General features: G+C 41.3%; 1 protein-coding gene across 1 annotated transcript in view; it reads left to right on the forward strand.

Moving 5' to 3' along the window:
* The window catches only part of COL3A1 (collagen type III alpha 1 chain), a 110,860-nt gene that overhangs the window by 12,186 nt on the left and 72,667 nt on the right, over nt 1-26,007 (forward strand). The window contains exons 2-3 of the mRNA XM_044304932.1: nt 15,535-15,734; nt 18,280-18,333. Of these exons, the coding sequence (XP_044160867.1) occupies nt 15,535-15,734; nt 18,280-18,333 (254 nt within the window). The remainder of the gene's footprint in view (nt 1-15,534; nt 15,735-18,279; nt 18,334-26,007) is intronic.

Genomic DNA, 26,007 nt, shown 5'->3' on the forward strand with positions numbered 1-26,007 from the left:
CAGAATACAACATTGGTCTTTGGTCCCAGCAGGTTTTGGCAGTGGTTGGTAGGAATAAATCTTCTGCACTATAATATAATATATATATGGGAGCTTGCAGGATAAGACGTCTGCTTAGTAGCTCTGTAAGTGTGGCAGGAATTTATCATCTGCACTTCTCTTTATCTTCTGCTTTGTGGGGACTGACTAGCTGAGGAGGAATATGGCTTATCCTAGGTCTCTGGACTTTAGTCACAGATAGGCTCTGAGGGAATGCTTTCATCCGAGAAACTCTGGAGAGTGTCTGCTTTCTTGACATCCAACTGAGGCTGCAGGGCTCAGACTGGGTATTATGATTAATGTCTCAGCCGAGACAAGATCCTGGCTTTCTTCCCTATACAGGGGGACTCCTTACACACACACCCTGCCCCTAGCAGGGGGTAGGCTACACTGAGTCTAACTTCCTTTTCCACCCAAGGTGCAGGAAGTGGGAACAGTCCACACCTCCACAGAGGGGGAGCTAAGCTGGAATAATCCATTCCATTCCAGCTTAGATATACCAAACTGAAACTAATTCCTTACCAATCCATTGTTGCATGGAAAATTACAAGGAAATTTGCATTTAACATAGTTTTAAATGCATAGATGTGAAGACATGAGCAAATTCATATCCGATGACAAGGTAAAGGCTCTTAGAAGACCGCAGCGGGGTAGAGGCGCATAGTAACACAACTCTGGGATGTTAAAGACACTGTTTAATTAGATTGACCTGTTCCCTACACAGGGATTGATGCAAAGTGGGCAGTCTCCGATGAATCCCTTCAGCTTCAGATTACTGTCCCTGCAGTCTTCCTACCAAATAATCTACAATGAAAGGTTTCTTGAACACTGTTCCTAGCGTTTGTCACATCTCTCCCTGTGCTCAGATCATAGTGAAATGGCGGAGACTATGCAGAGTGAGACTTTTAAAGGGCTGTGACATCACAGGGGATGGCTATCTGCTGATTGGCTGGCTGTATGGCACGGGTCATTATCGCGTTTCTGGGCTTCTTTATCTTTGTAACACATGTAGCTGTTATTTTAGGGGGGGGGGGAATCATTACCACTAAACGAAAGGAAATTTGGATTCATTGCAAATCAAGTTTTTCCTAAACTTGGGATCCAATTCCACTTTGGATACTTTGATTCACTCAACACTAATCATAAGCAACATTTCTATTACAAACAGAGGAAAGTCTTAACATGGAAGTCTATGGGCAAAATATACAACTATGTGCCTATAACTTACATTTGGAATCTTTGGTCTGAAATAAATATCAGGAAATCCACTAGATATTAACCTCATGCATCCACTGCAAACACAGTGTGAATAGATTTAGTTAGAAAGATTTCTCTCATATCCGCATGTGATGCCATTACACCATCCCTGGTACTGCTTATGTAACAGCCACCATTTTTAATGCCTAACTTATTATGGCTGCCACTCATAAACTTAGATCTATTCTATTTTTTTTAATTAGAAGTTTGCTCTGAAATGTTCCAAATACAATTTACAATTTTGTCAGTTGATCATCCTTTGCCCCAGGTAGTACAATGTAATGTATTGTAACGGATATCCTGGCACCCCAACTGGGTACCTCCATTGATGGATGCTTCTAGGGCTTCCCAAGGGCTCCAAGCACTCCGCTTGACACTGTAACCACCACAGGAAAGAGGGACACGAACAGCTCTTACAAGAGCTAGGGGTTATAGCCAGGGGAGTATACAGTGTATAGCAATCCCCACACACATTAGACGAGGCTCTATGTTGAAGGCCAAAACAGGAACTCACTTTATTGAAGATAAACTCATTATATATACAGTTTAAGAAGTCTAACAACATAAATCAATCAACCGTGAACAGCATGCAAACAGAAATCTTCACCCCCTCCATAATGAATGAATAGGGAGAGAGGAGACACATGTGATGGGATTATCTCCTGAGTGTATCATAGGGTGATCTACTCATCTAGGAGTCAGCTGCTCCTAGAGTCAGCTATCTTAATCCCATCACTAATACAATCAGTGGGAGTCTCAGTGCAGAGTTAACCCTTTCTGTGTTGCTGAATTCACACTCTGCACTTTTAATGGGCAATAGGAAATATGTGGCATATAAATTCCACACATAAATCAAGGTTTATAGTTTATTGTAACCCCAAAAGGTCTGAGTGGGGTCTCCATAGTTCTGGGTCCATAGTCCGTAGGAAGGAGGCTGGCCCTTAGGCTTCTCCAGCAGCTCCAGTGACGGTTCAGTCCGTCACATTTCTCCCCTCCCAACAATAGACCAACCAGGTACCTGACCTCCTGTCGGTCGGTGCCTGAGTTAGTCGAGTAGCCCACCCATAAACAAACACTGGTCCTGTTGAACTCTGGGGCCTGGCTCTGTTCTGTATGTCCCCAATTGTTGAGCGGGCGTCTGCTACTCTTTGCTTCATTGTTGTTCTCTAGCTTGGAGCTGTGGGTACTTGGTGGGCAGAGGACAACTGCATTCTGCCCACATGCCAGCTCTTCTGCTAGGGTAGCCTGTGGAGAGTCAGCCTCTGGACAAGAGGATAGGGGAGGGCAGAGGCCAACTGTGCTCTTCCCAGATGCCAGCTCTTCCGCTGGGGTAGCCTGTGGGGATTCAGCATCTGGACAAGAGGATAGGGGAGGGCAGAGGCTGACTGCGCTCTGCCCAGGTGCCAGCTCTTCTACTGGAATGGGGTCAGGCAATCCTACCCCCAGGATCTTGTTGCGGATTGGCTGTGGAGAGGAGGGATTGCATAAATCCTCCTCCTCGCATTCCTGCGGGGGAGCAGGACCGACTGTCTCAACTCTCGGTAATGCTGCCTGGTGCTGGGTATTGGGTGCAACCATCTCCACTCCCAGTGATGCTGGTTGCTGCAGGGATGAGGGACCGACAATCTCCTCTCCCTGTGATCCTGTCTGCCGCTGGGGAGAGAGACCGGTTGTCATCTCTCCCTGTAAGGTAAGCTGCCGATCGGGAGTCAGACCGACTGTCTGGACTCCAGGTAACGCTGGCTGTAGTTGGGGATCTGGGTCGGCTGCCCAGCATCCCTGTAGGGCCGGTGGAGAGACTTCGGTCCCATCTCTACCTGCAATCGGAGACACATGTGATGGGATTATCTCCTGAGTGTATCATAGGGTGAGCAACTCATCTAGGAGTCGGCTGCTCCTTGAGTCAGCTATCTTAATCCCATCACTAACATAATCAGTGGGAGTCTCAGTGCAGAGTTAACCCTTTTTGTGTTGCTGAATTCACACCCTGCACCTTTAATTGGCAATAGGAAATATGTGGCATATAAATTCCACACACCAAAAGGTCTGAGGGGGGTCTCTATAGTTCTGGGTCCATAGTCAGTAGCAAGGAGGCTGGCCCTGAGGCTTCTCCAGCAGCCCCTGTGACTGTTCAGTCCGTCACATGTATCAACCGTAATTACTGAAAATTGAGTTATGTCTTATTAATTTTTTAAGAAAACATTATGTGATGTCCTAATTTAGTATATTTTTCAGTGTCTTACCGTGGTCCAGTGTCTTGCTGTCAATGAAGGGAAACATTCAGAAGCTGTCCAGATTAAATTCAGCCTATGTAGTTGCAAAGCTGAACTATTTCAGTTCACCTGGTTTTGTTGTGCAAGAGCAAAAGTTTTTATCTTCTACAAAAAATGCTTTAATTTACTGATATGTTTTAATTCACTGACAACATTGGAAATCCTGGGATTGATGATGAATTAATGTAAAGTAGAAAGATGAATACATTCATTATAGAGTCTGTGATTAACTTGTATCCACATAGACAATTTAATACTCCATTTAATTGTCTCTGTTTCTAGTAACACAATTCTTTCTAATTGCAGGTTAGGCTACTTTCACACTTGCGTTTGGTGCAGATCCGTCATGGATCTGCACAGACGGATCTGTTCAGATAATACAACCGTCTGCATCTGTTCGGAACGGATCCGGTTGTATTATTTTTAACATAGCCAAGACGGATCCGTCTTGAACACCATTAAAAGTCAATGGAGGACGTATCAGTTTTCTATTGTACCAGATTGTGTCACAGAAAATGGATCTGTCCCCATTGACTTATATTGTGTGTCAGAACGGATCCTTTTGGCTCCTTTTCGTCCAAAGCAGAATGGAGACGGAATCGAGGCAAACTGATGCATTCTGAGCGGATCCTTTTCCATTCAGAATGCATTAGGGCAAAACTGATCCCTTTTGGACCGCTTGTGAGAGACCTGAAAGGATCTCATAAACGGAAAGCCAAAACGCCAGTGTGAAATTAGCCTTATTCATTACACAAAATACTGCCAGCGTTTTCCTATTAACACATTTAACAGTTTTTAGAATTTCTTTTCCATGCATCTATGCAAAGTATGTTATACTATTAAGTCATTAACTACAGTGTTTTGGGAATAATCTCCATCTATGCACAATGGAGATACAATAAATAAAGTAAATGTGTGCAAAGGAAAAATCCCCATGTAAAATTATTCTGTTCTACACAATTTGCCAAAACAGCAAAAACGGAACCCTTTTTTATGCTCATATCTTCTTTCACTTAAGTTCAAATCAGGTATAAATGTAATTATTGCCAGATGTGTAAAGGAATTCTAATGTATACGTACTGTCCAACATTGCCATCTACTGGCCAACACTGTAAAACCAATATACACTCCTCAACATTGCAACAAACACCAAGAAGGAAAATTTGTGGAAACATGAAAAACACTGGATCAATAGACATGTTATTGCTATGCAAATGATAAAAAATGGAAACAAAATTTTAAAGCATATCAATGTATCCGGTATTGAGTATGAGTGCCACACATAGATATACACGCATTTAGATGCCTTAGCATGCTATCAAGGAGGTTATTGACTGACTGTCTCCTGTCATGGTGTTACCCTGTGGTCTCCAGACCAATCCCTGGCTATCGATGCATCAGACAAAAGCGAGATTTATCACTTAAGAGGATAGACCTCCAATCTATCTTCCATTGGTGTCTTGCTGTGCACCATGATAAGCTTTGTGAGCTGTTGCATGAGGCCAAAAGCACACCTGTAGTTGGGTGTTTGGCTCATAGCCCAGTGTTGTGTAAAGTCACTTTCTGCCTTTCTGGGATTGGAAAGTGACATTCAATTTCACCTGCAGTACAGAATGGATCCCTACGTGCCATTCTTCTAATCAGATGATCTGTCCATGCAGAGGTTTGCCTATGTGTACTCTTGCTGTCATTCCAGTTTGTTGTAGTTCTCCCAAACACCAGGACATGCAACATTGAACAGTGCTGGCAACTACTGTGTGGGGAATCGAATTGGGTATCAGTACTGTATGAGGACGCTAAGGGTGCATAACTACTAAGAGGGCATAACTACTGTTTGGGGACACTAATAGAGTATCTGTATAAAAAATTATGCTTTTCTTCACTTCACTGTGAGGGCTGTGGATACGGCGTTCAGTCAGCTGTCCTGTTTGCCAATCAGGGTTACAGCATGGGACGCCATGATGTGGACATATGTAATACCATGCGGTCTCCCAGCATTTGTATCAATATAATACCTCCTACCTATCAAGTTTTGATTTTATCATTATAATATTCGTATTTTAAGTTTTTAGTTATAGTTTTATATTGTACTAGGACTGAATAAATATATTTGCACCCATATGCTTCCAAATGCAAGAGTGCCTGTCAAATGTATTTACTTAATTTTTATACAAATGATTTACTGAAGTCAGGGTGAGTCAATCTGTAACAGTGCACCTTACTCCATACGATTAACAGTAGAGCCACCTTAATCCATATTATTTTCAAACTAATAGAGCATCTAATGAGGGATAACTACTGTGATGGGGTACTAAGGGGACTGCGTGGGTTAGAGGTGTGGTTTAGTTTAGCAAATTTTCCACAGCACAATTAGTTCTCCCATGATAATGTCCCTCCTTGGGCTTTTTTAAAAGAAGTACTATATGTATTTGCATTATGGGCAGTAATGTAGTGCACAGTCGAGAATGTAAAAAATTACCTCTTAGTACTAGAGATGATCGAATTTTTCAAAAATGTGATTCGCCGGTTCGTCAAATTTTTTCGGGAAAAATTTGGTTCGATAATTTTGTGCCGAATTACGGAACAAAATTGCTATTTCCTGGCTGCTGAGAGCCTTTATAGTGGTGTAGAACACTGTGCCTTGTAGTAACCCGCATAGGGAGTCTGCTTTGGTAGTGAAATAATACTGTGAGTCAGTATGACATGCAGATGACAGGCGTCGCTCTTAGGATCACAGCATACTTCACTTATTTGGGCGGTCACGGGGCCAAAACTGACCAACTCAAGAATCAACTCAGCCTTACAGGTAGAGGTTAGCGTCTAGAAGAAGCGCACTCCTTTTACACCCTTGTCAGCTGATTCCACATAAAAGCTGTTCTATTAGACGATTATACAAGTAGAGCCCCCTGACAGAGTGGAGAGGGTGTCAGCAGTAGTTTGTGTTGATTTCACTGTTTAATTTTCCCCATTCTCTGATCTGTCAGAACAATTACCCAGAAAAATAAGATCCTGTCTGTGGAGCATACACCTTAACTTGGTCAGCATTTGTTCAATATTCCATCAGTATTGCTAAAGGCAAAAAAAACAGAATGGATCTAAAACAGAGATGACACGTGAATGGAATATTTACATGTCTTCTGTGTTTTGTACCTACTCCTGCTTTTGGCTACCAAATCATAAGCCAATTCTGATGGGACCATACAGGCCTTACAGCTGCTACACAGACAGGATCCGTTGTACGTCTACTTTTTCCTTCCTTCTGACAGTTTAGAAGTCTCAAATAAATTATGTCAGCCAAGCCGAAAGCCAAAATAGTGGACCAGTCATGAAGTGGGGAGGGTGGTAACAGCATGACAAGTCCACAGAGTGGACCTATGGCATAGTAATGAGGTGAAAGCAGCATGAGGAGAACACAGAATGGCCCAATGACAGGGTCTGGAGGTGGCAGCAGCATGAGGAGACCACAGAGCGGCACAATGACAGAGTCTGGAGGTGGCAGCAACATGAGGAGACCACTGAGTGGCACAAGGACAGAGTCTGGAGGTGGCAGCAGCATGAGTAGGCCACAGACTGGCACAATGACAGAGTCTGGAGGTGGCGGCAGCATCAGGAGGCCACAGAGTGGCAAGGTGACATACTGTGGTGGTAAGTGGCAATACCAGTACCCACTGAAGATGGTCACCAAAGCCTGATGCATCATACTAGATTATCCATGGTGCCACACAAACAATTATACGAAAGAGTCCGGTTGGCTACCTGCCTCAGCTACTATTCTGATGCTGTTACCCGCATGATGCCACATATCGGATGCCAAGTGCTTCTTCTTTCACCCACCTGGCTGATCCACGCCTGATTCATCTTGATACAGTGTCCCACTATGTGCTATATGTGGGCACTTTAAACACTTGCTAAATATCATATCAAATGCATTGTGGTATCATGCTGTAGTCCCCTTTAACAGACAGGCAGTATCCTTTACCTTTAATCGCCCCTAGGTGGTGCTTGCATCATATATATATATATATATATATATATATATATATACAGGTCCTTCTAAAAAAAATTGCATATTGTGATAAAGTTCATTATTTTCTGTAATGTACTGATAAACATTAGACTTTCATAAATTTTAGATTCATTACACACAACTGAAGTAGTTCAAGCTTTTTATTGTTTTAATATTGATGATTTTGGCATACAGCTCATGAAAACCCCAAATTCCTATCTAAAAAAATTTGCATATCATGAAAAGGTTCTCTAAACGAGCTATTAACCTAATCATCTGAATCAACTAATTAACTCTAAACACCTGCAAAAGATTCCTGAGGCTTTTAAAAACTCCCAGCCTGGTTCATTACTCAAAACCGCAATCATGGGTAAGACTGGCGACCTGACTGCTGTCCAGAAGGCCATCATTGACACCCTCAAGCAAGAGGGTAAGACACAGAAAGAAATTTCTGAACGAATAGGCTGTTCCCAGAGTGCTGTATCAAGGCACCTCAGTGGGAAGTCTGTGGGAAGGAAAAAGTGTGGCAGAAAACGCTGCACAACGAGAAGAGGTGACCGGACCCTGAGGAAGATTGTGGAGAAGGACCGATTCCAGACCTTGGGGGACCTGCGGAAGCGGTGGACTGAGTCTGGAATAGAAACATCCAGAGCCACCGTGTACAGGCGTGTGCAGGAAATGGGCTACAGGTGCCGCATTCCCCAGGTCAAGCCACTTTTGAACCAGAAACAGCAGCAGAAGAGCCTGACCTGGGCTACAGAGAAGCAGCACTGGACTGTTGCTCAGTGGTCCAAAGTACTTTTTTTGGATGAAAGCTAATTTTGCATGTCATTCGGAAATCAAGGTGCCAGAGTCTTGAGGAAGACTGGGGAGAGGGAAATGCCAAAATGCCTGAAGTCCAGTGTCAAGTACCCATAGTCAGTGATGGTCTGGGGTGCCATGTCAGCTGCTAGTGTTGGCCCACTGTGTTTTATCAAGGGCAGGGTCAATGCAGCTAGCTATCAGGAGATTTTGGAGCACTTCATGCTTCCATCTGCTGAAAAGCTTTATGGAGATGAAGATTTCATTTTTCAGCACGACCTGGCACCTGCTCGCAGTGCCAAAACCACTGGTAAATGGTTTACTGACCATGGTATTACTGTGCTCAATTGGCCTGCCAACTCTCCTGACCTGAACCCCATAGAGAATCTGTGGGATATTGGGAAGAGAAAGTTGAGAGACGCAAGACCCAACACTCTGGATGAGCATAAGACCGCTATCGAAGCATCCTGGGCCTCCATAACACCTCAGCAGTGCCACAGGCTGATTGCCTCCATGCCACGCCGCATTGAAGCAGTCATTTCTGCAAAAGGATTCCCGACCAAGTATTGAGTGCATAACTGAACATAATTATTTGAAGGTTGACTTTTTTTGTATTAAAAACACTTTTCTTTTATTGGTCGGATGAAATATGCTAATTTTTTTAGATAGGAACTTTGGGTTTTCATGAGCCGTATGCCAAAATCATCAATATTAAAACAATAAAAGCCTTGAACTACTTCAGGTTGTGTGTAATGAATCTAAAATATATGAAAGTCTAATGTTTATCAGTACATTACAGAAAATAATGAACTTTATGACAATATGCAAAAAAATTCTATTTTTTTAGAAGGACCTGTATATATATATATATATATATATATATATATATATATAGCTGTGAGGGGGGGGTAAAGTTAGTGTGTCCGATGCTAATGAAGAGATGAGGAAGTTTAATGGAGGAGGTAGAAATTTGTATTTAAGTATATATATATATATATATAAGTGCAGCGCAATGCCGAATACAAGATTTTTTTCCACCAAAATAATTTAAAAAATATTTTACCGCATATAAGTGCAGCACTTAATGCTGAATACAATATTTTTTTCCACCTAAACAATTCAAAAAAGATCTTACCGCATATAAGTGCAGCGCTTAATGCTGAATACAAGATTTTTTTACCACCAAAATAATTTAAAAAAGATTGTACCACATATAACTGTAGCGCTTAATGCTGAAAACATTTTTTTTTCCATCATAATAAGGCCTCATGCACACGACAGTAATTTTTTCACGGTCCGCAAAAACGGTCTGTGATCCGTGACCGTTTTTTCGTCCGTGGGTCTTCCTTGATTTTTGGAGGATCCACGGACATGAAAAAAAAGTCGTTTTGGTGTCCGCCTGGCTGTGCAAGTCAATGGGGACGGATCCGTTTGACGTTGACACAATATGGTGCAATTGCAAACTGATCCGTCCCCATTGACTTTTAATGTAAAGTCTGGAGTCTCTTTTATACCATCGGATTGGAGTTTTCTCCAATCCGATGGTATATTTTAACTTGAAGCGTCCCCATCACCATGGGAACGCCTCTATGTTAGAATATACTGTCGGATATGTCGGATATGAGTTACATCGTGAAAACTCATATCCGACAGTATATTCTAACACAGAGGCATTCCCATGGTGATGGGGACGCTTCTAGTTAGAATATACTACAAACTGTGTACATGACTGCCCCCTGCTGCCTGGCAGCACCTGATCTCTTACAGGGGGCCGTGATCAGCACAATTAACCCCTCAGGTGCCACACCTTAAGGGGCTAATTGTGCTATCATAGCCCCCTGTAAGAGATCCGGGGCTGCCAGGCAGCAGGGGGCAGACCCCCCTCCCTCCCCAGTTTAAATTTCATTGGTGGCCAGTGCGTCCACCCCTTCCTCCCTCTATTGTATTATTACATTGGTGGCAGTGTGCGGCCTCCCCCGGCCCCCCTCCCTCCCTCTATTACATTAATAACATAGGTGGGAGTGTGCAGCCCCCCCCCCATCATTGCTTTGGTGGCAGCGGAGTTCCGATCGGAGTCCCAGTTTAATCGCTGGGACTCCGATCGGAACTCCGCTGCCACCAATGCAATGATGGGGGGGGGGGGAGGCTGCACACTCCCACCTATGTTATTAATGTAATAGAGGGAAGGAGGGGGGCCGAGGGAGGCCGCACACTGCCACCAATGTAATAATACAATAGAGGGAGGAAGGGGTGGACGCACTGGCCACCAATGAAATTTAAACTGGGGAGGGAGGGGGGTCTGCCCCCTGCTGCCTGGCAGCCCCGGATCTCTTACAGGGGGCTATGATAGCCACCAATGTAATAATACAATAGAGGGAGGAAGGGGGGCTGGGGGAGGCCGCACACTGCCACCAATGTAATAATACAATAGAAGAAGGAAGGGGGGGGGGCGGGGGGGCGCACACTGTGCCACCAATGTTATTATTACAATAGAGGGAGGGAGGGGGCGACGCACTGGCCACCAATGAAATTTAAACTGGGGAGGGAGGGGGGTCTGCCCCCTGCTGCCTGGCAGCCCCAGATCTCTTACAGGGGGCTATGATACGCACAATTAACCCCTTCAGGTGCAGCACCTGAGGGGTTAATTGTACGGATCACAGCCCCTGTAAGAGATCGGGTGCAGCCAGGCAGCAGGGGGCAGTCATGTACACAGTTCGTTGTATATTCTAACTAGAAGCGTCACCATCACCATGGGAACACCTCTGTGTTAGAATATACTGTCGGATCTGAGTTTTCACTAAGTGAACTCAGCTCTGAAAAAGCTTTTATGCAGACGGATCTTCGGATCCGTCTGTATGAAAGTAACCTACGGCCACGGATCACGGACACGGATGCCAATCTTGTGTGCATCCGTGTTCTTTCACGGACCCATTGACTTGAATGGGTCCGTGACCTGTTGTCTGTCCAAAAAATAGGACAGGTCATATTTTTTTGACGGACAGGATACACGGATTACGGTCTTGGCTGCAAAACGGTGCATTTTCCGATTTTTCCACGGACCCATTGAAAGTCCGCGAAAAGAAAAAGGAAAACGGCACAACGGCCACGGATGCACACAACGGTCATGTGCTGAGGCCTAAATCAAACAAGATTTTACCACATATAACAGCATCGCTGAATATAAGCTCCTTGGAAGGTCATGGGGCGTCCCGGTCATCCGGCATCTATTCGCTCCGCTGAAGGATTATTTTGAAAGTGTGTAGAAGCTACACAGGGGCCCCCACGCTGCACATTTATCATAGAGACATCATGGAGATTTTACCACATACAACTGCAGTGCTGAATACAATTTTTTTTCCACCAAAATAAGTTACAAAAGATTTTACCACAAATAAATGCAGCGCTGAACGCTGAATCAAATTTCTTTTTGCACCAAAATACTACAGTAAACTCACATATAACCGCCAGCATGAAATAAAAATGCTTTTTTCCTTTTCGTACTGAAATAAGCCAATAAACGCTTTCAACACATCTAACCACCGCTGACATGAACTGAGAATGTACTTTTCTTTTTGTACTGAAATACAAAATAACACATATAACAGCCGCACTGACTGATTGCTATCGCCGCTACTTCCGTGAACCCCTGCTACTTCCTGGGTAGGTAGGCTGCTGCGAAGCATGTGTTTGACCCCGGGCTGGTTTGGCTCCCGACCTCCCACTGCTGCCACCCTCCTGAATCCCAGCCATGCTTTCAACACATATAACCGCCTAGATGAACTGAAAATATTTTTTCCTGTTTGTACTGAAATAGGCCTATAAACGCTTTCAACACATCTAACCACCGCCGACGTGAACTGAGAATGTATTTTTCAGTTTGTACTGAAATAGGCCACTAAACGCTTTCAACACATATAAACACCACTCTGAATGAAAATGTATCTTTATTTTTGTACTGAAATACAAAATAACACATATAACAGCCGCACTGACTGACTGCTATAACCGCTACTTCCGTGAACCCCTGCACCACTACTTCCCAGGCAGGTAGGCTGCTGAGAAGCAGGTGCCATACCACGGACACATTTGGCTCCCAACCTCCCACTGCTGCCACCCTGCTGACTCCCAGCCATGCTTTTAACACATATAACCACCAACGTGAACTGAAAATATATTATTCTTTGGGAACTGAAATAGGCCACTGAACACTTTGGCCACAAATAAGTGCACCAGTAAAATGTGTATATATTTTTCTTTTTTTTACTGTAATACGCCCCTATACACTTTCAACAGAAATGACTGCATAAGTGAACAGAGCATGTATTTTTCTTGTTGGACTGAAAAAGGCCACTATACGCTTTGTCCAGAATTAACTGCAGAAATATATTTTTCATTTTTTACTGTAATACGCCCCTATATGCTTTCAACAGAAATAACTGCAGAAGTGACCTGAGAATATATATTTTTTATTCTTATTGGAATGAAATAGGCCACTATACGCTTTAACACGAAAAAAATTAAATAGTGCAGTGCGTATACATTTTTCTTATTTTACTGAAATACACGCCTATTCGCTTTCACCAGAAAAAACCGCAACAGTGCAGTGTGTATATATTTTTCTTTTTTTACTGTAATATGGCCCTATACACTTTTAACAGAAATAACTGCAACAGTGCAGTGTGTATATGTTTTTATTTTTTTTAATGAAATATGCCCCTATACACTTTCACCGGAAATAACTGCAGAAGTGACCTGAGAATATACATTTCTTGTTGGAATGAAATAGGCCACTATATGCTTAACCAGAAAACAATTAAATAGTGCAGTATATATTAGTTTTTTTTTATTTTACTGAAATAAGCCCCTATATGCTTTCAACAGAAATAACTGCAACAGTGCAGTGTGTACATATTTGTCTTTTTTTTACTGAAATATGCCCCTATACGCTTTCAACAGAAATAACTGCAGACATGCACTGAGAATATATTTTTCTTCTTTTTTACTGTAACATGCCCCTACACAGTGCAGAGTGTATATATTTTTATTTTTTTCTGTAATACACCCCTATATCCTTTGACGAGAAAAAACTGCAACAGTACAGTGTGCATATATTTTTCTTGCTGTACTGTAATACGACCCTATATGCTTTTAGCAGAAATAACTGCAGAAGTCAAATGCATACATATTTTTCTTGTCATACTGAATAAGATACTAAGATATAAGCCACTAAAGGATTTCCAACATAACACTTGCAGCCCAATAACATAAAGCTGGAATGACAGAGCTGTATAATGGCTATTTAGATCCCGAAATAATCATACCCTGCACTTTTAAATCACTTTCCTATCAATGTCCCTAGTGCCTTCTGACGTCTCTCCCTGCACTAAGATGATGTGAAATGATTCCTCTCTATCCTTTCCCTGCAGTTATAAATCATTTTTTCTTTTTCTTTTTTAACCATAGAGTTTTTATTCAATAGCTGTCCCTAGCACCTTCACACATCTGTTCCTGCACTCTAAACGCTGGAAAATGTCAGAATCTAAAATAGCTGCCATATTTATAGGGCTGTGACATCACAGGGCTGGCTGCCGATTAGCTGCATGCAGTCATGTCAATGTGGGTGATCCCGCCTTCCCAGAGTTCCTTGCCCCATGTCCTCAGTCCTCACACAAGTAGCCGCCATTTTAGGAAAATTGTGATTTGTTACTACGAAGTGCGAGGAAATTTGCATTTATTGCGAATTAAAGTTTTCCTGAAATTCGGATCGAATTCCACATCTTCAGCTTCGATTCACTCATCTCTACTTAGTACCTTTTCTTTAAAAAAAAAAAATATTTGATATTTCAAAAGAATATCAAAACCATTTGGGTTAAAATCATCAAAAAAGCTGTTTTTTAAACAAAAGGCTTTATTTATTTTCCCAGGAATCTGGATTACAAAGTACTTTGCCTTAAGCTATGACCTTGCAAATTGTTCCACAAGTTTATTGTTAAGAATTATCCTGTTCATCAATTAAATATATAGGATGTTTATTATAATTCCTTTCCCGATTCCCATGAAATTAATGCTGTAATTCTTAATATGTGATCCATTCATCATATTTACAGTATCTATTCCCTGGTTCTCATATGTAGCCAACATATTTCAAGGAGATATACAGAGCTTGCCACAATACTTGGCCAGTTCCCCAAGGCTCACACATTAATTTCCCTGTCTTAAAGGGGTTGTCTCACTTCAGCAAATGGCATTTATCATGTAGGCAAAGGCAATACAACCTACTTGCTAATGTATTGTGACTGTCCCTATTGCCTCTTTTGCTGGCTTCATTTATTTATACATTGCATTATATACTGCTTGTTTCCAGAGGTTATGACCACCTTGCAATCCAGAATTGGTGGTTGTTCTTTCACAGTATAGCAAAAAGTGCTGGGCTCTCTGGTTGCCAGGACCATGGGAGAACATATAGGCATGCATGCGCAGCAGCTCCTATTCCAGCTACCTTGTATATGCGCTGCAGTGGTGGCCGTAATACCTGGAACTGAGCAATGCATAATGCGATTAAAAAATATATCTGCGCCTACCCTTAAAGTGTAACTGCCATTCGATTTTTATTAGTGTAATGTATAGGGACAGGGATGCTGACCATTTTTATAATATACTTTAATTACTGAAATCATACATATTTATTAGAAAAATAACTCTAAAGTGGCCCATTTTGAGCCTTAGCAACGCCCCTCTGTCTTCTGTTTACATAACACAGTCAGTGTTAGCAAGTCTCCACAGTTATGTAAATAGAAGACAGAGGGGCGTTGCTAAGGCTCAAAATGGGCCACTTTAGAGCTATTTTTCTAATAAAAATGTATGATTTCAGTAATAAACGTTTATTACAAAAATGGTCAGTATCACTGCCACTACACATTACGCAAATAAAAATACAATGGAAGTTACATTTTAACCTACCAAACACTGTGCTTACCATTAACCATTACTTTGCATCTACACAATAGAAGATGGGAAGGCTGTAATTTTCCATCATATCATCAGTGAGCTCCATGAAAACAATGTTTGGGTTGCAGCCAGGATGGTGAGAGAAACAATGGTTACTTTGTACAAGCTAAACATTTATTGTTGTCTCTGTCTTTCATTTTTCATCTGCAGCAATAGACGGAGGATGTACCCATTTTGGACAAACGTATGCTGACCGAGACGTCTGGAAACCGGAACCTTGCCAAATTTGTGTTTGTGACACTGGATCTGTGCTGTGTGATGATATCATCTGTGATGAAGCTGAGCTAGAATGCGAAAACCCAGAAATTCCATTTGGTGAATGTTGTCCAATCTGTCCAACCCCACCGAGTGTATGTATATGTTAAAAATGAAAACCATTGACTCACTGTACAATGTTTTATCATACAATCCAGGTATGAAAATGCAGTGCGAAGAATATAACTTGCGGTGACTGATTTAACCAACTATATTGGTACATTGTTTGCCAAGTTTAGTACATATATCTTCTGGAAAAAAAAGATTATTCTTCAGTACTAGCCCCATCAAGCCTCTGAAATCTAAGAACAGACCACTACACTGAGGGCCGGTGCAAGGATTTTTTTCAACACAAACAAACTACATTTTGACCCCCCCCCCCCCCCTCACAACTCTGCTGGCCCTGGTTCCATCTGCAGCAGCTGGCTTCTCCTGTGTGTGGTCCTGGTATCTTCTCTCTGCTTCAGAAAATCTCTGGTTTGAGGACCATATTTTTCGCTCTCTAAGATGCACTGGACCATAAGACGCACCATAAGACGCGCCTTTTTTTTCTGGTTTGCCTCACTGATTAGTGGTTTTCTTACGGCTACAGAGCTGTTCAGTCCCAATCCCCTGAGTTCCCTTCCATTGTGCATGTGGAAATGCTCTTACTTTCACTATTAAACATAGCCCTGAGTTCTACTGTTGTTTTTCTTCGATTTGATTTCACCAAACGTTTAAGTGATGGCCGATCACAATCATTCAGGATTTTTTTCCCGACACATTTTTTCCTCAAATACGATGGGTCCCCACTATCCTTCCAGCTTTTAATAATGCATTGGACAGTTCTTAACCCAATTTTAGTCGTTTCTGCAATCTCCTTAGATGTTTTCTCTGCTTGATGCATGCCAATGATTTGACCTAACTCATTGCACCAGTTGGGGTTAAATAACTTGTTGCCAGCTGAAAGACAATCACCCATGCAGTAATTATGCAATAGGAGGCGCATAACTATTTGCTTAGTTAAATCCAGGTGGCAACTTTTTTTTGGATAGTGTATTACTGCAGATTTATTTTAGTGGATTTTCTCAATACATTTTCAGTAGATTACAGTTTTACAAGCCTTCATGGCAATACACTTTACACATACAGTACACCAAAGCCAATATACATGACTTATTTCTACCATGATGACTTTTATTATCAATTGAAGATATTTTTACATTTTCTGAGTGTCTATCAGTATTATGTACTTTTATAGAACCACTCCTATGTTTTTTTTTTTCAGATTTGAATTTCAAATAGATATTACACTTCCTTTACTAATAAAGTTACATTTTATATGCTTAGTTTATACAGAAATTCTTCATTTTCAGTTACTGCATCATGTGTCTTAGATAGGACTAACCATTCTGTCCTTATACTTATGTGTTAGGGCTTATGCACACTAGCATATTTTTTTTCCGTGTCCATTCCATTTCGGCCGGTATGTGGAACCATTCACTTCAAGGTGGCTGCAAAAAATGGAAATGACTCCTTGTGCATTTTGTGGCCATATTTCCACATGGCTGTTCTAAAAAAAAATAGAGAACATGCCCTATTATTGTCCACATTACGGACAAGGACAGGACTTTTCTATTAGGGGCCAGCAGTTCTGCAAAGGTCAAAATGCACTTGGCCAGTATCCGTATTTTGCAGTTCTGCAATTTGCAGACCACAAAACATTCAATGGTTGTTTGAATTAGCCCTTAGCAAGGAAGCCATTTTCTGCCCTTTCTGTGCAGATGGAAACTACAAGCAGACATTGAAGGACGATCGTCATCTGCTGTATGTCCACCCCTCAGCAGCTCTTCATTCCTCCCACTACTGTCCCCACCTCCTTCGACTCCACACAAGCATAGAATGCTTAGAATCACTTAGCTTCAAGGGCCTTTTGACATCACAGATCAAGTTATGTGGGTTACACTTAGCAGAAAAATGTAACAATCAGTAAATGAATAGATCTATGTTAACTATTCTATAAGACCCTTTATATTGGGAAATTAAACGTAATCATTTAATTAAATAAGTGCTTTGATGTTTGGAAGTCTTAAAATAGGGGTTGCATGATTAAGTGCCATTATAAGGTTCTGTCAGAATGATGAGAATACAGACTGTCAGGAGAAGGTTCAGTGGGTACAAATAACATTATGGACTAAATACCTACCCTCATTTACACTCTCCCTCTTTGGCCAGCAGTTCTGGGACTTGTAGGCAAGACTGTAGCATGGTAGTACATGGGTTCTTTAAACTCCACTTATTCACAACCTCACTTAGTACAGCAAGCCCAGCAAGAGCATTATTATTATTATTATTATTATTATTATTATTATTATTATGTATTCTTTATTTTAAACAGGTTTATTGATTGAGTATTGTCAGCTTTAGTTAAGTCAGAACTAAGATTTTTTAAATCTCATAATTATCTCTTTTCTTAACCCTCAAAATGGCTCATAGGGGCACTGTAGATATTGTACATTAAAACAAATCTAATAGCAATCATTACATGATCAATGCTCAAGAACATAAGATAATGGATACAATAAATGTAATAAATGCAACACATTTTCTCATATTGCATGAGAAAATCTGAATATAGCTTTTATTTTTATTTCAATGCAGCCAACCCCAAATGGCAGTGGATCACAAGGAACAAAGGGAGCCAAAGGAGACCCTGTAAGTATTTATTAACTACATTGCGATTCTTTATTTCAGTTTGCAGCTTTTCAAACCTATTTGAATTGCAAAAACATTGTATATTAATATCTTAATAAATCTTTAACAAAATGTAAAAAAAGGATTCTCGTACATAATTAATACTAATAGCTAAGAAGGATGTGTCTTGCTCATAAAGAATATGATAATCCTATCTCTCCAAGTATTACTAATTCCTCCCAATTTCTCTTTGTACTAACATACAGTAAAGGTGGATTTACACAGACTGATTGTGCAGCTGATTGTTGGGAAGGAAGCGTTCCTTTTCGACAGTTAGCCTCTCGTTCAGTGAAGGAGACCGCTGCATTTACATGCAGTGATTGCCTTCACTGTATGAGGATGAGGGATCGCAATAGTGATCCCTCATCCTCATACAGATTCATGGTTTCTGAGCAGGAGCTGTTTAGACCATACGATCTGCTGCCTAGAAACTATGATCGGTGGTGCCTGCATGAACGAAAGGATCGGTCGTTCCCGATAATCTGGACGATTATTGGCTTGTGTAACTACAGCTTTAGTCATTATTTAGGACACCTTTACAGCAATAAGTTTCATGGTAGGCATTAGTAAAGCCCTGAAACCCACCCACAACACTGTCTCTACCTATTTACATGATCTGTCCTAGATGATGGCCCGCAACTCGATGACCATCCCTTCCTGACTAGGTGCCTGGACCTAAAAGAGGATAGGTGTCCAGGAGAAAACAATAAACATGGTGACAGACCAACAAGACTGCAGTATTGAGCAACCAGACCTGATCAAAACCAGGAGAGAAAAAACAGAACTGAATGAGCAAAGATCAAAAATCGTACCATGCAATGGCCAAAACCAGGAGAGTCCACCAAACTAAAATGGATGACAAAAAACAGTATTGATACCAAGCCAGGGACAACACTGAGAGAATCTGTAGAGCCAAAGTCAGAATTTGAAAAGCAGGGTCAGAGGAATAGCCAAGTCAGAAGTCAGAGATCCAAAAGTCGTATAGTGAAAATGCTAGTGACACAGTAATTAGTCTGTTTAAATATCCTGCCCATTATAGTATGGGACATCAGCTACAATTCTGATTGGTCCGGTGTCCCTCATTACCCGGAAGTGAGGTCTATGCTCGCAGGCCACCAGCGCCAACACCTATTGGCCCGGCGACCATGTGACTGTGCTGTGACTTCATCCCTGATCCTGCATGAACATGCTGTCAGGCAACTGCACAGCAAAGCCAATGCCCTCTATCAGGGGTGGCGCTCATCATGGGATTGTGGAGTCAGATAAAGTCTAACATAGGAGAAAATACATAATTCTTAAAGAGCTTTTTCAAGGACTTGGATGTCCTCAGCTGAGATGGGGAATCTTGACAACTTTACACATACATTGCATCTCTTATTGAATAGTTAGTAGTGTAAGGGTTAATGAGAGTTATCTGGGCTTTAGATTGTATTAAAGAGGTTTTCTGAGATTTTAATATTGATGACCTATCCTCTTAATTGGTCATCAGGATCTAATTGGTGGGGGTCCAACACCTGGGACCCCCACCAATTAACTGTTCATGAAGACAGCCGCACTTCAGTAGCACCATGGCCTTTTACAGCTTTCCCTAGGCCAGTGATGACAAGTTCCTTGATCACGTGGCCTAGGAGTAGCTCAGCCCCATTGAAGTGAATGGAGCTGAGCACGATACCAAGCACAGATGCTGTACATTGTACCACGCTGTGCTTAGTAAGGTAGGATAAGGCCATGGTGCTCACAAGAGTATCGATGCTTTCCGAAACAGCTGATTGGCAGCAGTCCCACTGATCAAATGACCTGTCCTGGAGATAGGTTATCGGCATTAAAATCTCAGAAAAGACTTTTAACCCCTACTTTATTACCATTGTACATGTACGGTAGATGTCAGGTTGTTAAAGACACCAAGTCTGTAATCAGAGACAACTACAATCACAGACTTTTAAATCAGATCTCATTGCCGATTGCGACCACAACATCTTTGTGACCATTTCCAAGGAATGAGGCATTCCTGGTGACTGAATGACTCCCCTGCGGTGAGATAGCAGGAGCTGTCCTTTGCTTTGACAGTCTGGGACATTCTGAAGGCTCTGAGGCCTGCCATAGTAAAATTCCTATCAAGCATGTGGTAGGGCTTGATAAGAATGCACTGATCCTTTCATAGACTACAATGGTAATTCACTTGATAGAAGCGATGAGCTGCCTAGGGAGACTAACAAAGAAGTGTATATATATATATATATATATATATATATAAAAATAAAAAAAGATATAAAAATTTAAGTAGCCCTTTTCCATATTTTACAAACAATCATACACACCCAAAATGGCATCTAAGGAAAAAAAAAGGGTAGACAGCAAAAATTGGCCCATACACAGGTCCCTAGAAATAAATAATAGATAAACATGGGGGTCAAAATATGGCAACGTAAAGAATGAAGTATGAAAAGACAAAAACATCTATAAAACGTTGGTGTTACTGTGATCATACTAACGCACAGATTTAAAGAGTAACTTAAATTTTAAATAAAAGTTTAATAAGATGTTCCTAATGCCCTAATAATAGTTTTTCTAATAAACTTTATTAAAGCATTTCTGTACACTGCTGACTGCTTAGCGTTGTACGGAGTATAGGCTGTAGACATTTTATGAATGGGGCATTAGTGTTTACCAGCAGGAGCGCATATTGCTGCTCCTGCCTGTGCCCCCCAGAGGTTTACTAACTCCTGGCATAGCACATGGCACTTCCAGGAAAATGGAAGGTGCCCCACTAGGAAATAGCAGTAAAGACTGAAAGGACTCAACTGAAAGTCTTCTCTGGGAGTGCAAGGAGGAGGAGCAGAAAAAATGCTTTGACTCCTGGCTCCATAGCACAGAGTCACCTCCACATCATCCTGCTGCATCTGAAAAGAGGAGTGAGCCATCCAATCCACAAACTCATCTTCTTTCTCCTCAATGATAATGTTGCGACTTTCCAAAGCCAGGGACAACTGCAGCCTACAAGTATTAATATATCTGACCGGTTAGCTACTGCCCAAATTCTAGCTCTGTGTCTTTCTTCAGAACCCTTCTGTATTGCTAAAATTTTTGGGCCTAAATGTACATTGTCACACAAAGTATGGAACAGTTTGCAAATACTGAAGTTAAAGACAGGGAAGCGCAATGCGATGTTCTTCCCCTTACATAAACACACTGAAGACATTGCTATTAACAGTTGAGTTTGGAAATACTGCACTATTGGCGCCACTAACAGATCTGCAGCCAATGTATTTTGCTTGTTAAAATATGCAGATTCCGAAAAAAATTTATTCAGTATAAAACACAAGTTGACAAACTACTAAGCAATTATTTCGAAAACTAGACCAACATTTGAAGAGCCTGAGATGCACCTACACAGATGTTGTTTTTTGCGTTACCATTCACTGATGTTAACCTTTCCGCCAACCTGCATATTGTAAGACATGTACTTCAACTTAAAAAACTGCATTTGAACTGTGTTCAAGTGAGAGGGAGATAAAACAACTCAGATTTATGCCTAATACAGTCCTGATCAAAAGTTTAAGACCACTTGAAAAATGGCAAAAAATCATATTTAGCATGGCTGGATCTTAACAAGGTTCCAAGTAGAGCTTCAACATGGAACAAGAAATGAGAATGAGACAAAACATTTTTTGAGCATTCAATTTAATGAAACAACGAATAAACTGAAACAAGCTGTTTTTCAGCTGATCAAAAGTTTAGGACCACACCTCCCCCCAAAAAAATAAACCCCCCCAAAACATAAATCCAACTTCCAAACATGAACTCAGTAATGAGTAGCTCCGCTGTTATTGTTTATCACTTCAAAAATTCGTTTCGGCATGCTTGAAGCAAGCGTTTCCATGAGGTGAGTGGGAACATTTCTCCCAGTGGTGAAGACGGCCGCACGAAGGCCATCTGCTGTCTGGAACTGTTTTCCATTTTTGTAAACTTCCCTTGCCATCCATCCCCAAAGTTTCTCAATTGGATTTAGATCAGGGGAACACGCAGGATGGGCCAAAAGAGTGATGTTATTCTCCTGGAAGAAGTCCCTTGTCTTGCGGGCATTGTGTACTGTAGCGTTGTCCTGTTGAAAAACCCAGTCGTTAACACACAGACGAGGGCGCTCAGTCATGAGGAATGCTCTCTGCAACATCTGGACATAGCCAGCGGCCGTTTGACGCCCCTGCGCTTCCTGAAGCTCTATTGTTACACTGAAGGAAAAAGCACTCCTGACCATTATGGCGCCCCCTCCACTGTGGCGCGTAGAAAACATCTCAGGTGGGATCTGCTTGTCATGCCAGTAACGTTGGAAACCATCAGGACCATCAAGGTTAAATTTTTTCTCATCTTCCACCTTTGAATGTCCCATGTCTGGTGCTCTCTTGCAAAGTCCAAACGAGCAGTTCTGTGGCGTTCAAAGAGACAAGGTCTTTGAAGACGTTTTTTGTTTTTGAAGCCCTTCAGTCTCAAATGCCATCTGATGGTTATGGGGCTGCAGTCAGCACCAGTAAGGGCCTTAATTTGGGTCGAGGATCGTCCAGTGTTTTGACGGACAGTCCATTGGATCCTCCGGCTCAGTGCTGATGACATTTTTTTTGGTCTTCCACTTGACTTTTTTGTTCCATAACCCTCAGGATCATTTAAGAAATTCCAAATTACTGTCTTCCTGCTTCCGACCTCAGCAGCGATGGCACGCTGTTAGAGACCCTACTTATACAGTTCAACAACCCGACCACATCCAAAAAGGGAGAGTTTTTTTTGCCTTTGCCATCACAACGTGTTTACCTGACAGAAAATGACAATGAATCCTCATCTTTGCACAGCTTTGGCCTTTTAAAGGCATGTGGTCCTAAAATTTTGTCCGCTACCCTGCATGTTGTAAGACAGGTATATGCTGGTTTTAAAAACCTTAACCAAAAGAAATTACATTTAAACTGAGTGGAGATGAAACAATACAGACTTTGGCATAGTATTTTACATTATAATTTACAGATGTTAATCTTCACTGCTTTGCGTATTGTGAGACATGTATATGCTGGTTTTAAAAACTTCGACCCAAAAAAATGTCATTTAAAGTGTGTGTAGATAAAACAGCACAGATTTGGGTCTAGTATGTCACATTATCACACAGATGTTTTTGTCCACTACCCTGCATGTTGTAAGACACGTATATGCTAGTTTTAAAAACTTCAACCCAAAAATTTAAATTTGAACTGTGGGGAGATGAAACAAAATAGAATTATGTCTAATATTTCATGTTATCCCTCACAGACATTTTTGTCTGCTGCCCTTCTACTTGTAAGGCATGTATATGCTGGTTTTAAAAAAAATTAAACCCCAAAACATTTTACATTTGAACTGTGTGGAGATGAAACAACACAGATTTATGGCTAATATTTCACATTATCACTCACAAATGTTATATTCCCACTATTAACTATGTGGAGACACACTGACAAATAATTCAGACTAGTATTTCAGGTGTTTTTAACTGAAATACTACATCTATCGTCTGGATGGTAAAACACATGTTGTACAGTTTTGTGCTTTTTCACTCTGTTTTGATGTAAGACACTGCAAGACCCATCCACCCTCATTCACAGTCCGCCACAGAATGACATTCTGCTCATTCTGCAAGGACACCTCCCTGTCTGCTGCAGCACTGATTGGCTCATTCAGGCTGTCTGACGGTAAATCAGCCAATCAGGGCCAGCTCTCACCCCCCCCCCCCCCCACCAACACCACTTCCTCTAAAGGTCATGTGAGCATCCTTATTCTTCCACGTTAGGGATTTTTACCCATGCCATGTGAAGCAAAATGGTGAAAAATTTCACTTTCATGAGCTGGCCAAAACCAATTAGTTAAACACTGGTTCACTCGTTGTTAAATTAAACCCATTTAAAGAGTTTCTATCATCAGAAATTCTGTTACGTAGCTGACTGACATTAGCGATGTGCTAATGTCAGCAGTACATAACAGTGTTCTTTATACTTTTGTCCCTGCCGCCGTTCTCCTAAAAAAGACACTTTTAAAATATGCTAATTAGCCTGAGGGTGTTGATTCAGCACCTAGAGGCTAGGTCTACTAACAATTTATCACGACCAAGTCCTCCGTTTAGCCCGCCCCGCTTGAGTGACGTCCGACTTCTCCTGATCGGCGAAGAAATCCCTTGCCTGTGCCGTCCACTACTGTTATGTACTGCTGACATTACCACATCGCTAATGTCAGTCAGCTACATAACAGAATTTCTGATGATAGAAACCCTTTAAAGGGAACCTGTCACCGGGATTTTGTGTATAGAGCTGAGCACATCCGCAATAGCTCTGTGTGATTCTATTGCGTAAAAAAAAAAAATTTGATACATAAATAAATTAATCTGAGATGAGTCCTGTAAGTGAGATGAGTCAGGTTAATTTGCATATGTATCAAATCGTTTATTTTTACCCAATAAAAGCACATAGAACTATGGGAACTGGGTATTGCGGATGTGCTAGCGGCCATCTAGCAACCCATGTCCTCAGCTCTATACACAAAATCCCGGTGACAGGTTCCCTTTAAGCATTGAAGCTGCACCATATTTATCTCAGTAGCCTATGGTGGATGAAAGCTGGAAGAAGCTAGACACGTGTATCCAACTTTATAACACCTATTGGACACTTACTTTGCAACAGAATTTTGTGCCAATATTTTGGAGCAATTTGGGTGCAAAATGTTATATCTTAGGCTATGCCCCCTTATGTTGAGCAATGCCCACATGGTGAACCAGATGCATTGGATTTTTTCTAAAAGTACATGCACTTATTTGCGCAAATAAAAGCCAACTTTTGGACCATTTTACAGTTCGGTCAAGGTGCAATCACATAAGTAATGGGCCATTATTCAAAATAATAATAATAAGGGTGAAAAAAAAGCAAAAAACTTATGTAACAGCAATATCTACATGCAGGAGCATAATTTGCTTAAATTAATCCAAATTAAAACTGGTTCTGTTTGTATGTATCTTACAGAGAACATTAAAATGCATTTATCATTAATTGGCAACATATCCTCAGGGGCACAATCAACAATATATAGTCAATCAGCACTCTTTACCATTTAACTGACCAGAATAATTTGCTGCACTTGTTATTAATACAAAATAAGCAACTTGTCTTCAAGACTTTCAGTAAATAAGCACATAAATGAGGTACATCCGTCAGAAACTTACCTTTTGGCCACAAAGCTAAACACAATATAAATTAATGGACTGTGGTTAACCCCATATGTCAGTGTATAGTTGCATGTTAAATAACTTTTATTACAAATAATGAGCTAGCAGTTAAACTTATGACCACACATGATGGCATATTCACACCCGCTTTGTAGGCACCATTCATTCAAGGACTGCATGCAGGACTTTTTTCTGCTAAAAAAAAAAAAACTTAATGCAGCCCTATTATAGTCAGTGGGGTCTGTTTAGCTCCTTTTGGTCAGTTACTTGCACTTCCTTTATTTTGGCTTTGCTCCTCTGATGGAGCCGAACAACAGAAATGACTAGTGCAGTGAACATGCCCTGAAATAGATATAGGAATGAATACAATGCCAATTAGTGTTAGATATTATATGAATTCCTGGGTG

This window comes from Bufo gargarizans, chromosome 8, assembly GCF_014858855.1.
Source record: "Bufo gargarizans isolate SCDJY-AF-19 chromosome 8, ASM1485885v1, whole genome shotgun sequence".
In the NCBI taxonomy this organism is placed as follows: domain Eukaryota; kingdom Metazoa; phylum Chordata; class Amphibia; order Anura; family Bufonidae; genus Bufo; species Bufo gargarizans.